The sequence below is a fragment of the Cyprinodon tularosa genome, unplaced genomic scaffold (assembly GCF_016077235.1).
Source record: "Cyprinodon tularosa strain WSP-4 unplaced genomic scaffold, ASM1607723v1 ctg170, whole genome shotgun sequence".
Taxonomy (NCBI): domain Eukaryota; kingdom Metazoa; phylum Chordata; class Actinopteri; order Cyprinodontiformes; family Cyprinodontidae; genus Cyprinodon; species Cyprinodon tularosa.
In genome coordinates this window covers 941179-955291 of record NW_024038532.1, presented here as the reverse complement: position 1 = coordinate 955291, position 14113 = coordinate 941179, and the positions used below count along the sequence as shown (strand labels likewise).

The window sequence follows — 14113 nt, the reverse complement described above, 5'->3', positions numbered from 1 at the left end:
TTATGTTATTTTAAGGGCAAATATACAAATTAATCTCCTCAAATTAAGGGCACCATGTACTTATTTTAAGATTGTTTTTGCTGTGAAGGCCTTAGAGGTTTGTTGCACTGGAAAAAAAATTATATCTAGATAAGTAATTTTTTCTTAAAATAAGTGCATTTCTTCTTGAATTGAGGAGGTAAACGGGAAATGTTGCCAACTGAACAAGACAATTTACATTTAGAATAAGAAAACTCAGTTGGATTGTCTTATTTCAAGTGCATGTTATTAAATTATCTTATTTTAGGAGTAAAAATATTGATTCCATTGGCAAACTACCTCATTTACCTACTCAAATTAAGGGTAAATACACTTCACTTACGAAATTTTTACTTATTTCTAAATCGTTTTTCCAGTGTGGAAAAAAAAATTAAATCTAGATAAGTAATTTTTTCTGAAAATAAGTACCTTTGTTCTTGGATTGAGGAGGTAAAAGATACATTTTGCCAACGGAACAAGACAATTTACATTTAAAATAAGAAAAAAAACAATTGCATTGTCTTATTTCAAGTGCATATTATCTAATTATTTTATTTTAAGATTAAAAATACTCATTCCATTGGCAAACTATATCATTTACCTATTCAAATTAAGGGTAAATAACCTCAATTTAAGAACTTTTTACTTATTTCTGAATAATTCTTCCAGTGTGGAGAACATCGGTAAAGAAAAACAGCATTAGGAAGAGAAAGAAACACAGCAGACAGTCTCCTTCCCTCCTTCCATTTTCATCAAAAATCCTTCCTGTTCCTAAAGCTGCATGTTATTTTCACTTTCCCTCTCTTGTCTACATTGAAGGTGTTGGCAGTGGATCCAGATAACGGGGAAAACGGGACGGTGACGTATGCGATCAGTCCTGCAAACCCTTTCTACACCATCGACAGCAGGACAGGGAAGATCCGCACCAGCGGGATGACTCTGGACAGGGAAAGCTCAAACTCCAGAGACACGGTCCTCATGAGGAGCATTGTAGTGTCTGCTGTGGACCGTGAGTAGTTTATGTTCATCTGAATGTGTGCAGCCTATCAAGACAACAAAGATAGGATTTTGTTGAGTTGATGGACTCTACTAATGGAAACATATTCTCTTTTGTGTTTTGTATTCCTCTGTGTGCTTTGTTTTATGTTCCCTTCCGGCGCCCTCTGTAGGAGGCACACCTCCACTGCGTGCAACAGCCAGCACCACAGTGTTTGTCAACCTGCTGGATCTTAACGATAACGACCCAACCTTCCTGAACCTGCCGTTTGTAGCAGAAGTTCCAGAGGGACTTCCCATCGGAACCTCATTCTTCAGGGTAAAGACGATAAGAATGTTCCTGTTTAGAGTCATATTACACAGATACAGAGATGTTTATAGGAGTGCACTGCAAAAAAATGAAATCATTGTCTGATTTCAAGTGCATATTATCTAATTATCTCATTTTTAAGAGTAAAAATACTCATTCTATTGGCAAATAATGATATTAACCTACTCAAATTAAGGGTAAATACACTTAATTTAAGAACATTTTACTTATTTCTAGATTGTTTTTCCAGTGAAGAGGAGAAATCTGAAAAGCAAGGTGATCCTTTGCACTCAGAGCCGTGGTTATGGCAAAATAAATTAAATTAAATCTAACCAAACTGCCTGTGTAAATCAAATATAGAGAAAATAGCCTCTGGCTGTGTGCAAACGAATTGTAAATATAATCATATCTCTAATCACTGCAAAAAAGTCATTCTAAGTAAGGCAATGTTTCTTAAAATAAGTGCATTTTCTCTTGAAGATTTATACAAATCTTGAGATTTATACTAATTTCTAGATCTTTTTTTCAAGTGCATTGTCTCAATTAGCAAAGTGTCTCACTTACCAGCTCAATTCAAGAAAAAATGCATTTATTTTAAGAAACATTGCCTCATTTAGATTTACTTTTTTGCAGTAAATAGAGATTTATTTGCAGTATATGGTACACTGCAAAAACCATCTAAAAATGAGGAAGAAAATTTCTTAAATTAAGTGTATTTACCATTAATTGAGTAGGTAAATAAGATAATTTGCCAAAGGAATTAGTATTTTTAGTCTCAAAATAAGATAATTAGATAATATTCACTTGAAATAAGACAATGCAATTGTGTTTTCTTATTTTAAATGTAAAGTGTCTCAATTACCTCCTCAATTCAAGAAAAAATGCACTTATTGCAAGAAAAAATGACTTATTTAGATTTCAATGTTTTGCAGTGTAGATGGTAAATTCTCTGCTTCTCTGATGGCAGACCTTTTGTAGGAGTAACAGGAGTATTTCTTTCCTCAGGTTCAGGTAGTGGACCCGGATAAGGACGAGAACGGTCGCATTACGATGGCCCTCCAGATGGGCATGCCGCGCCTTGACTTCCACCTCAACACCTCCACCGGCGTTCTCACCTCCACGGCTGTGCTGGATCGGGAACAGATTGGCCAGTACCACTTGAGGATTGTTGCACATGACGCCGGGGAGTTTCCTCGCACCTCCACTTCAACTCTCACCGTCTCAGGTGACTTTTGATTGGCTCTCTCTGCTTGAGAAAATTCCTAAACTGCTGACTGAATCTTGTTTCAAACTGATGACTTGATTAATTATGGAAGATGGCAAACTTTTTAAATCTCAGAGAGCTACTGGAAAACATGCCGCAGCCTCCTGGTGGTTTGTCAGTAGAAGTGATTTGGGGCTTTTAAGACGAGGAGATATCACTGAAAAGTGATTCAATACAGTCACTGCACTGCAAAAAGGATCTAGAAATCAGTAAAAATGTCTTAAATTAAGTGTATTCACCCTTAATTTGAGCAGGTAAATGAGATAGTTTGCCAATGGAATGAGTATTTTTAATCTTAAAATAAGATGATTAGATAACATGCACTTGAAATAAGACAATGCAATTGTGTTTTCGTATTTTAAGTGTAAATTGACCTGTTCCATTGGCAAAATGTCTCTTTTACCTCCTCAATTCAAGAACAAATGCACTTATTTTAAGAACAAATGACTGAATGACTGAATCTAGATTCAGATTTTTTGCAGTGTGAAAGAGGAAATACACCCTAATTAATTCAGAAAGAACTGATTGAGCTTTACAAGTTTTTACCTGCAACGCATAGAAGGAAAAACAACCCAAACGATAATGGCACATACAGAAAAAATAGAGAAAGTTACTGTTAAAAGGAAAAAAACACCCATCAACAAGTAACTATTTTCTGTTTGAGCTTTGACTGGGCTATTATGTTTTCACTTCGCTTAAACAACATCAGCTGGTTGGTTTGTGATCCAGTTTCAATCAGACTTCAGCTGTCAGACACACGAGGTCTCATTCGACACTAGCGTACCTTAGCATTCAGGCCTATAATCACCTTTAAAAGTGATTATAGGCCTTTAAAGGTGGAAAAACAATCTAGAAATAAGTGAAAATTCCTTAAATTAAGTGCATTTAGCCTTATTTTGAGTAGGTAAACGAGATAATTTGCCAATGGAATGAGTATTTTTACTCTTAAAATAAGATAATTAGATAAAATGCACTTGAAATAAGACAATGCAATTGTGTTTTCTTATTTTATATGTAAATTGTCTTGTTCCATTGGCAAAATGTCTCTTTTATCTCCTTAATCCAAGAACAATTGCACTTATTTTAAGGAAAAAAACGACTTATCTAGATTTCGATTTTTTTTCCAGTGTTCCACCTCATGCCTGTGAGATGTTTAAAGGTGCACTGTAAAAACAATCTAGAAATAAGTCAAAATGTCTTAAATTAAGTGTATTGAGCCCTTCTTTGTGTAGATGAATAAGATGATTTGCCAATGGAGAGAGGATTTTTTACTCTTGAAATAAGGTATGTAGATACACTGCAAAAAATTGAAAACTAAATAAGAGCAATTGTTCTTGAATTGAGGAGGTAATTGAGACATTTTGCCAATGGAACAGGACAATTTATATTTAAAATAAGAAAACACAATGGCATTGTCTTATTTCATGTGAATATTATCTAATTATCTTATTTTAAGACTAAAAATACTCATTCCATTGGCAAATTATCTTATTTACCTACTGAAATTAATGGTAAATACACTTAATTTAAGACATTGTTTCCTCATTTTTAGATGGTTTTTTCAGTGTAATATATACTTAAGACAATAAAATAGTTATTTTTTTCTTGTTTTAAATGTGAATTGTCTTGTTCCATTGGCAAAATGTCTCACTTTCCTCCTCAATTCAAGAAAAAAAATCCCTTATTTTAAGAAATATATGTTTTTCCAGTGTGTTTGGGCTCAAATGCTCAAATTTGTTTTATTACCAAACATGCTTTGGTCTCCTCTTTCTAAAGAGTATTATTACAGAAGTTATGTGTTAGAAAAACAGATCACCTACATGATGCTGTGCTTTTATTTCTAGAGAAGAGAAAGTGTTTCCTACCAGTTCTCCCTACACTGGAAAAATGATCTAGAAATAAGTAAAAATGTCTTAAATTAAGTGTATTTACCCTTAATTTGAGTAGGTAAATGAGATAGTTTGCCTATGGAATGAGTATTTTTACTCTTAAAATAAGATAATTAGATAATATGCACTTAAAATAAGACAATGCAGTTGTGTTTTCCTATTTTAAGTGTAAATTGTCTTGTTCCATTGGCAACATGTATCTTTTACCTCCTCAGTCTAAGCTTGTTTTAGGAACAAATAACTTATCTACATTTTGATTTTTTTCCAGTGTAATGAAGGTATTTATTTCAAATCCATAAAGTTTATTATTTGAATTGCATAATAATAACTTTATGGATTTAATACACTCATTTGTATTAATTTTGAGTAAGTTTTTTTTTTTTTTTGATACCAAATACATAAACCTGATGTTTATTCAAAATAAAAAAAAAAGCTTTGTTATACAGATGAGATGCATCATGTACGTTCATTTAATACGTTTGTGGTACAAATATCTAAAAGAGAGTAAACAGGATTTTTTTTTTTCATTTAATGAATTTACATAAATCTTAAAATTGGGTGAAATATTTCTTTCTGTGAAGTTTTTCAGTTGATTCTTTATTATTGATTGAATGATAGTATTTCAAGTCATTCAAAAAATACTGCAACTAATTTGGTTTAAGTTTTTGTGTTTGAAATGGAAGAAAAGACTGATTGAACGCCTATGAAACAGGGAAGAGGTGAATTGACTTTGAGCTTTTTGCAATTCTTCCCAGATTGATGAGCAGCAGCCGTTGCCTCTCTGAGGTCGTTGCTGTCTTTCCACCCTGGCATTGTCTTCACATACCGGTCTGCTCCAACCCAACAAAAAACCTAAACTCCCGTTTTTCTAGAAATGTTCACAATCTGCTTCAAAACTTTTTAAATTAGAAGCAGAAAAGCCGCACCTCATTGTTTAATTCAGAGGTCTTCAACAGGGGGTCCGCGACCCCTAGGGGTCCCCAGAGGTACTGCATGGGGGCCGCGAAAGTTTTGGTTGATTAGACTTTTTTTTTTTTTATATCCCCCTCCCCCCGCAATTTTTTCCACTAATTAAAATGTCTTTAAAGGAATAGTACACCCAAAACATGATTAGCCTTCATTTTGTACTCACCCCCATGCTGAACAACACTCTGGAGTACTTTTTTGATATCTCAAATGCATCTGGAGATCTGGGAGGCTTCTTGCTGTCTGCTGACATTCAAATAATGGAGGTCTATGGCGCCCGAGGCAGAAAGGTCCATAAAAGTCCACAAAAAACGTGTCAATATTCCTCCATACTGCTCGTCCAATGTATTCCAAGTGTCCTGAGTGGGTAGCATCCAGAATTTACTCGAAACAAAGTCATTTAGAATGTTTTTAGAGCATAAACAGTAGTGTATAGGATTTCCTAAAAGCGCGTTCACGAGTCTACGGAAACCGCGGCAGACCAAACCAGACGAGAGTGCGCATTCAGCGTCTGCTCTGCCGATAATGCAAGCGTAGAAGAAGAAATGTGCTGTTTACCTGTGCAAAGAAAGAAACAACGAAAGAAAAATGTCTGAGGATTTCAGTGTTGAGGAAGAGCATGAGTTCTTTGCCGAGCTGAATGCGCACTTTCATCTGGGTTGGTCTGCCGCGGTTTCCGTAGACTCGTGAACGCGCTTTGAGGAAATCCTATACAATACTGTTTATGCTCTAAAAACATTCTAAATGACTTCGTTTCGAGTAAATTCTGGACGCTACCCACTCAGGACACTTGGAATACATTGGACGAGCAGTATGGAGGAATATTGACACGTTTTCTGTGGACTTTTATGGACCTTTCTGCCTCGGTCACCATAGACCTCCATTATTTGAATGTCAGCAGACAGCAAGAAGCCTCCCAGATCTCCAGATGCATTTGAGATATCAAAAAAGTACTCCAGAGTGTTGTTCAGCATGGGGGTGAGTAGAAAATGAAGGCTAATCATGTTTTGGGTGTACTATTCCTTTAACATGAATTGAAAACACTGTAGGAAACAGATAAGTGGAGGCAGAAGATGACCTTCAGTCACCAATGCCAGTGGCGGTTCTAGACCAAATGTACCAGGGGGCCAGCTTGGTTTTCCTGGGGGCACAAAAAATAATGAAATAAAAAAAACAGGGCAAGGGATTCAAATATATTAATGTTTAATATATTAAAATATATAATAATATATTAGGTTTAATCAAAATTATATTTCTTATTAGGTCAAAATACATTCATAATTTTGGAATTTTATATATTTTTGACTTAATTTAAGTTAAAATTACAGTTTTCTATAAAATCTGAAATAGAAGAAAAAAACTGATGCATTCAGCTTTAAACATTAGAGCAATTTCTTTTGAAAAAAACTAAACTGGGATCCAATCTCAATATGGATCTTTCAAGCTGGGCACCGTTTCATTCACAACACCTGTCCATTCAATCAGAATCAGAAATACTTTAATAATCCCAGGGAGAAATTACTTTAGTTACATTACTCCATCTGTAATAGAGTGACTATAGGACCAGTTTGATAGAACAATATTTCATACTATATATATTTATTTTGTAATTCAATCTGCTGTAGCTTCATATTCTGCTTCATAAAACATTAAACCGTTGAATAAAACAGGCTGTACGTCATTTTATTTAAGTTAACCAGTTAACCCAGTTAGGTTAGCTTCTCACTGCCATGCCCTGCTGCCTTACTTGTCCTCATGTACATCTATCTGTGTGTATCTGTCTGTGTGTCTGTCAGTTCTGGATGTAAATGATGAGACGCCCACCTTCAACCCCAGAGTTTACAATGTTTCCCTGATGGAGAGTGTCCCCAGAGACCACATCGTTGCGCGCCTCGTCTGCTTTGACAACGATGCTGGTCTCAACGCAGAGCTTAGCTACTTCATCACAGGTCAGACGTCACAGCGGTCACACGTTTGTGGGTTTAGAGTGTTGCACAATTAAATGAGCCGATCTATTGTACTGTGAAGCTTCACTGCCTACCATCCATCCATGTCTGTGGATATCTGTGCATATCTCTTTAAGAACGGAATTGCTGTTTCATTGCTTTTCTTTTAAACCTGGATTTGTGTTTGATTTTTGTAGGTGGGAATCAAGATGGAAAATTCAGCGTTGGCTTCCGAGACGGCATCGTTAGGACTGTGGTGGGCTTGGACAGAGAGACTCAGGCGGTCTACACTCTGGTCATTGAGGCAATAGGTGTGTCATGCATTTGCATTTTGAATAAAATAGAAAAAAAACTCTATTCAAAAGTAATCAGTCTTTTTGCATCTTAATAATCCGGGTTAAAAAAAAAAATAATCCACAAAAAGTTGCACAAGGCTTCTGTACTGCTTCTTCTTTGTTGTTGACCCACTGTGCAACAGGTACCACTCAGTTTACCTGTAACTTTACGGGGTTACAGGTAAACTTAATGCCTACACTGCAAAAAATATAATCCCAATAAGTCATTTTTTTCTTAAAATAAGTGAATTTTTTCTTGAATTAAGGAGGTAAGTGAGAAACTTTGCCAATGGAACAAGAGAATCTACATTTAAAATAAGAAAAAATAATTATATTGTCTTACATCAAGTGCGTATGATCTAATTATCTTATTTTAAGAGTAAAAATATCTCATTCCATTGGCAAATCATCTTATTTACCTGCTCAAATTAAGGGTAAATACACTTAATTTAAGACATTTTTATTCATTTTTAGATAATTTTTGCAGTGTAGGGGGATTGGTGGCCTAGTGGTGAGGGCATAGAGCTTGGAATCTGTGGTTGTGAGTTTGAAACCCACTCCCACAGACTGCCACTCTGGGTTCCTTAGCAATGACTGTTAACCCTACAATGCTCCCGGGGAGCAAATAGGACTTTTACAGTCATCTTTATGTCTTTTATCCATGAAGCCGAGGTATTAGGCCTGTTTTCGAGAAATATGCTTGAAAATAACATGCCCAAAATGAATTGAATATATCTCAAGAACTACAGAGTTTATTTTAATTGTTTTGGTATCAAAATAAAGGCAAGACCCCAGAGAATATGTTACAGGTGTTAAAAACCATCTTGGGGCGAGTGCTGAGGACCCAAATTTGGGTCCTCATGTTATGAAAAGGTTAAGGAGCTGCCGAAATCTAAAAAGCTGAGCTGTGGATATCTGCAGCTCCTCCAGTGCAGCTTAATGCTTGAATTAATGCACCTTTTCCTCAGTCTGACAATCCAGGCAGACAGACTGATGTGCGGATTTCCGAAGATAATTGGTTTCATTTGATCTTATTTATCAGAGGGAGGTGGACCAAATCAACGTTAAAATAATTAGTTTTTTTAATAAATTGGAAAACCAAATCTTTCTTTTTTTTTTCGAATCACATATACGCACCAAAGTACTTCAAATTTAGAGGTTTTTTTTATGTGGAAAATAGTTCAAGTGGTATGATGACATCTTTGACATAATTCTTCCTATAATTAAAAATCCTGTTTCCTTTTTACTGTTTTATGAACATGATGTTGTAAAGCTGCACTTGGGGATTTTTAAATTCTTGCTTCATCAAGGTAGATTTTCTGCTACTTGGACCAAACATACAAAAAAAAGTAGAAAAGACAGATCATGCAAAAAGTTTAAAACGCTGCTCTGATGTGCAAGATGACAGAAAATAGCGAAATAAATAGTCGGCTCTGAAAGGTTAACATGACTTCAATTTCAATTAATTAAAATAGGCTAAACATTTTAAAGTGTTAATGCAAAAAAAACAGTTTTTTATTTACCCATGAAACAATAGGCTGCACTAAAGACAGAGAGTGTACCATGCCCCTACTACAGAGATGGCAAAAGTGCTCACTTTCCGTACTTGAGTAAAAGTACAGATACTTGTGTTAAAAAATACTCTGGTAAAAGTGGAAGTACTGATTAAACTTCTTTACTCAAGTAAAAATAACAAAGTACAGGCTTGTAAATTTACTTAAAGTATAAAAGTAAAAGTAGAAACCACTTTTTTCATGCCGTTGCCTACATTTTAAATGGATGTCTGCCAATAGGACTAGATCTCTGTTGTGTTCATTTTCAATCATCTCGTCGTCCATACTACTATGCTAACGCCACCGCCACCAAGCTGCAATGATTTGCAGCGAATGAATACCGCCGAATCTGGCGATTCATCTTGTAGTGGTGCGTCAAATGCAACGTAGATTCCCATCCAATCAGATTGAATTTGGTATTGATGACGTGAAAAATAATAACGGTAACTCCATTGAAATGATTCAAAACTAAAGTAACGAGACAATTTTTTTTAATGTAAGGAGTAGAAAGTACAGATATTTGTGTAAAAATGTAAGGAGTAGAAGTAAAAAGTCGCCATAAAAATAAGCAGTAAAGTAAAGTAAAAATATCAGAAAAATCTACTTGAATACAGTAACGAAGTATTTGTACTTCGTTACTTCCCATCTCTGCCCTACAGGTCCCTTCAGTGCGTCTTAGATCAGATGAGACAATAACCATCTAATCCAAACTAAACACTAATCATACAAATGATCTCAAAATGAGTAAAACATTTCTTAAATTAAGGGTATTTACCCTTATTTTGAGCAGGTAAATAAGATGATTTGCCAATGGAATTATTATTTTTACTCTTAAAATAAGATAATTAGATAATTTACACTTGAAATAAGACAATGCAATTGTTTTTTTCTTATTTTAAATGTAAACTGTCTTGTTCCATTGGCAAAGTGTCTCACTTAAATCCTTAATTCAAGAAAAAATGCACTTAATTTAAGAAGAAATGACTTATTTAGATTTCATTTTTTTGCATTGTGGATGTTTTGTTTTTTTGTTTTCTCCCTGCAGACAACGGTCCAGCAGGGAGCCGAAGGACAGGCACCGCCACTGTGTTTGTTGAGGTGCAGGACGTCAATGACAACAGGCCCATCTTCCTCCAAAACAGCTACGAGACCAGCATTCTGGAAACCGTTCCCAGGGGAACGAGCATCCTTCAGGTAGGACAGGACGCTCAGCTAATTTAGAACCAGGTCTTTGTTAGGGTCTCTGTGATTGGCTGAGTGTGCGACGCTTTATGCTTCCCAGGATTCCAGTATCACTACTACTATCTATGCTCCACTTATCTGGAACAAACTTCCAGAAAACTGTAAAAGTGCGGAAAGCCTGAGTTCCTTTAAATCAAGACTAAAAACACATTTGTTTAGGATTGCCTTTAACTACACTGGAAAAACGATCTAGAAATAACAAAAGATGTCTTAAATTAAGTGTATTTATGCCTAATTTGAGTAGGTAATTGAGATGGTTTGCCATTATAATGAGTATTTTTACTCTTAAAATAAGATAATTAGATAATATGCACTTTAAATAAGACAATGCAATTGCGTTTTCTTATTTTAAGTGTAAATTGTTTTGTTCCATTGGCAAGATGTCTCTTTTACCTCCTCAATCCAAAAACAAATACACTAATTTTAATAAAAAATTGACTTATCTAGATTTCTATTTTTTCCAGTGTGTTCTAGTTAAACAGTTCAACTAAAACATATTTTCTTTAGTCCAACTGTTTTTAATATTATTTTTTGTTTCAGCATTTTTAATTTAATTTTATTTATTTTTTATTTTTTCCTACCTGCTTTGATTCTGTTTTATCTTCCTGTATTTTAATCATGTAAAGCACTTTGCATTGTCTTTGTACTGAATTGTGCTATACAAATAAATTTGCCCTGCCTTGCCTTGCCTTGCCTACTATAACTGTAACCTCCAGTAAAGAGGTTTTAAAAGCCTTAAAAAAACGGTTTTGTTACAGACACGGAGTATAATAATTAATCAAGATAATTATCTAAAATCCTGCTTTAAAAAAAACATATTTTTCATTTTTTTAAGAAAAAAAAACACTGGAAAAACGATCTAGAAATAAGTAAAAATTCCTTAAATTAAGTGCATTTACCCTTATTTTGAGTTGGTAAATTAGATATTTTGCCAATGGAATGAGTATTTTTACTCTTAAAATAAGATAATTAGATAAAATGCACTTGAAAATAGACAAGGCAATTGTGCTTTCTTATTTTAAATGTAAATTGTCTTGTTCCACTGGCAAAATGTCTCTTTTATCTCCTCAATCCAAGAAAAAAATGCCTTATCTAGATTTCGATTTTTTTCCAGTGAAATTGCTGGGATTTTCCCAAAAATAATCCTTTTTAAAAAAAAATTCTGTATCAGTTTCGCTGTTTGTTTTCATGTTTATGTCCGTGCGTAGAAATTTTATTAGGAAATAAATCATTTATGTTTACATGGGGTACAACTATAATGTGAAACAGAGGTCCGTTTGTCATGGTCTTGGTTCTGTTCTTCTTTACTTTTCTCCTTGTTTTCTAGTTTTATTGGTTTAATTCCAATTTGGTTGTAATTTCTAGATTTATGTTAGTCATGTTTTTCTGTCCTCTGTTGCCCTCTTGTGTGTGTGTTCCTTTCGCCTTGGCTCCCTCGTTGTCTCCTCTCACACCTGCTCCTTGTTAGCTCGTTAGCCCTGCCTTTGTCTCTGTCAGCTGTCCTCCCATGCTGTTGTCCACCAACCTCGTCTCTCCCTGGCTCCTAGTGTTTGGCTTCCCCAGATGTCTCCATAGTTCTGGTTTGCTTTTCTTTATTAGTTGGATTTTTGTAGTGATGTTGAGATAAAGCCTCATGAGGCATTGAACCGTTTGGCCAAATTGCTTCAACGATCCCCACAGTTCATGAGGCTTCATGTGAACATGTCACCACCTACTGGTGGACAGCAGAACTACAGTGTGTAATAAAATCAGTGATTTTTTTTTTTTTTTGCAACTGTTTTTCTTTTTTTCCCCTTTTAAGTTCCCTTGAAATTATTAATTATTAATGGTTGGTGTTTATAATAAAATCTTTTGTAAGTTTTTTTAAGTGTAAAATTTCTTAGAACAATAATTTAAGGTGCACCGTTTTTCTGCCATTTTAGTGAAATAAACTCAAGCAGACAGTGACAGTGTTTGTGCAAATTGGGTAATGATGAACAAAATGAAAGGTGTTAGTCATTTTTATTCAAACATGATAGTTTTTCCACGTTTTTTGGTTTTAATCAGGTTGGAAGTTGTGTTAAACCAATCTTTTGGCTAAACCGACCTAATTTACCCAATCTATATTTTTACTCGGGCAAAAAACTGCAAATTAGTCTCATCAGCCAAAATAATTAAGTGTAATCGAAATTTTCAAAAGTCAAAGACAGGACTTGAACCATCAACCTCTAGAGTGGGAGCGTGACTCTTACAGCTGACACCACCTATGTAGCTGATCTCACCCAGGAGAAAATACTTTTTAACACTGACGTGTTAACGCGGGCTTTGTCCAGTGGTTTGCTCAAATTTTGATAATTACATTGTTTATTCCAACCAATCTATTATTAGAATCTATCCAAACTTTATCCAGCTGAGAGCATCTCTCCTCCAAACTCCCACATCTTGACTGAACACTGAGGCTGTTTAGATGCCTTTCAAAATTCTTGCGAATTCTGAACCACTTCCCGAAGCGGTCACGTGGTTTCACGGCTTTTGACGTCATAAATTTTGGCCCCTCCTCTAAATGAATCACGCCTCGACACGCGCTTTGGGGAAACGCCCCCTCCATTACTCGACACACGCCTCAAAGCCTCGGCTCATCTCATAACATCACTAGATTTTTGCATCCCTGCCTTTATTTACTTTTTTGATTAAATCCACAAGAAATCACCTCAGCCTCTCTGCCTCTGCATTTGGGTCCTAAACCACAACCAACCCTGACACCGTTAGCCTGAGTCACTGATAGTATGGGGAAAAACAGAGATTGGCGTTTGAAAGACAAACTGTGGAATTATAGTAAGTAAGGAAATGGTTGCAGGAAAAATCCCTTTTGACCTTTACAGCAACGATCAACATGTCTAATAGGACTGGATGAGGAGCCACAGTCAGCTTTCTACCACCTGCCTCACTGCTAGAAAACCGCAGCAACAAGTGGCTGTTTTGGATGAGCGGCAGCAAAAAGATTTCTCTGTTCTTCTGTCGCATAAATAAACATTTAGAGTCTGCTGATTTTCACTGGGACTTTTAGCTGAAGCTCAGATTAGTCTCACATTGAAGTTTGCAAACCCAAGATCGCACGTGGTTTTAAAAGAAAAATCTGCTGAAGAACATGTTTGAGTAGAGGATCTCTGATGTTTTCGGTCTGCTTGTCTTCTTCATCATAAGTTCTTTCAGGAGCACAGTGATCAAAAACATGCAACGGTTCCACTTAGAGAAAAATCAAACCTGTTCCATACTGCAAAAACTATAAATCTAAATAAGTATATATTTTTTAAAATAAGTGCATATTTTCTTGCATTGAGGAGGTAAGTAAGACACTTTGCCAATGGAACAAGACAATTTACATTTAAAATAAGAAAAAACAACTGTATTATCATATTTCAAGTCCATATTATCTGATCTTATTTTAAGAGTAAAAAATACAATTTCCATTGGCAAATAATTTTATTTACTTGCTGAAATTAAGGATAAATACTCTTGATTTAAGAAGTTTTTACTTATTTCTAGATTGTTTTTGCAGTGCATGACTTTCTCAGACCCCGTTCTTTAAATTCATCAAAAACTTTTGTGGCTGAG

At 35.2% G+C, this 14113-nt stretch overlaps 1 protein-coding gene across 1 annotated transcript in view; it reads left to right on the top strand.

The window, feature by feature from the left end:
- Positions 1–14113, top strand: part of cdh23 (cadherin-related 23) — a 240909-nt gene that overhangs the window by 78473 nt on the left and 148323 nt on the right. The window contains exons 13-18 of the mRNA XM_038281401.1: positions 838–1027; positions 1188–1333; positions 2330–2549; positions 7240–7392; positions 7587–7700; positions 10323–10471. Of these exons, the coding sequence (XP_038137329.1) occupies positions 838–1027; positions 1188–1333; positions 2330–2549; positions 7240–7392; positions 7587–7700; positions 10323–10471 (972 nt within the window). The remainder of the gene's footprint in view (positions 1–837; positions 1028–1187; positions 1334–2329; positions 2550–7239; positions 7393–7586; positions 7701–10322; positions 10472–14113) is intronic.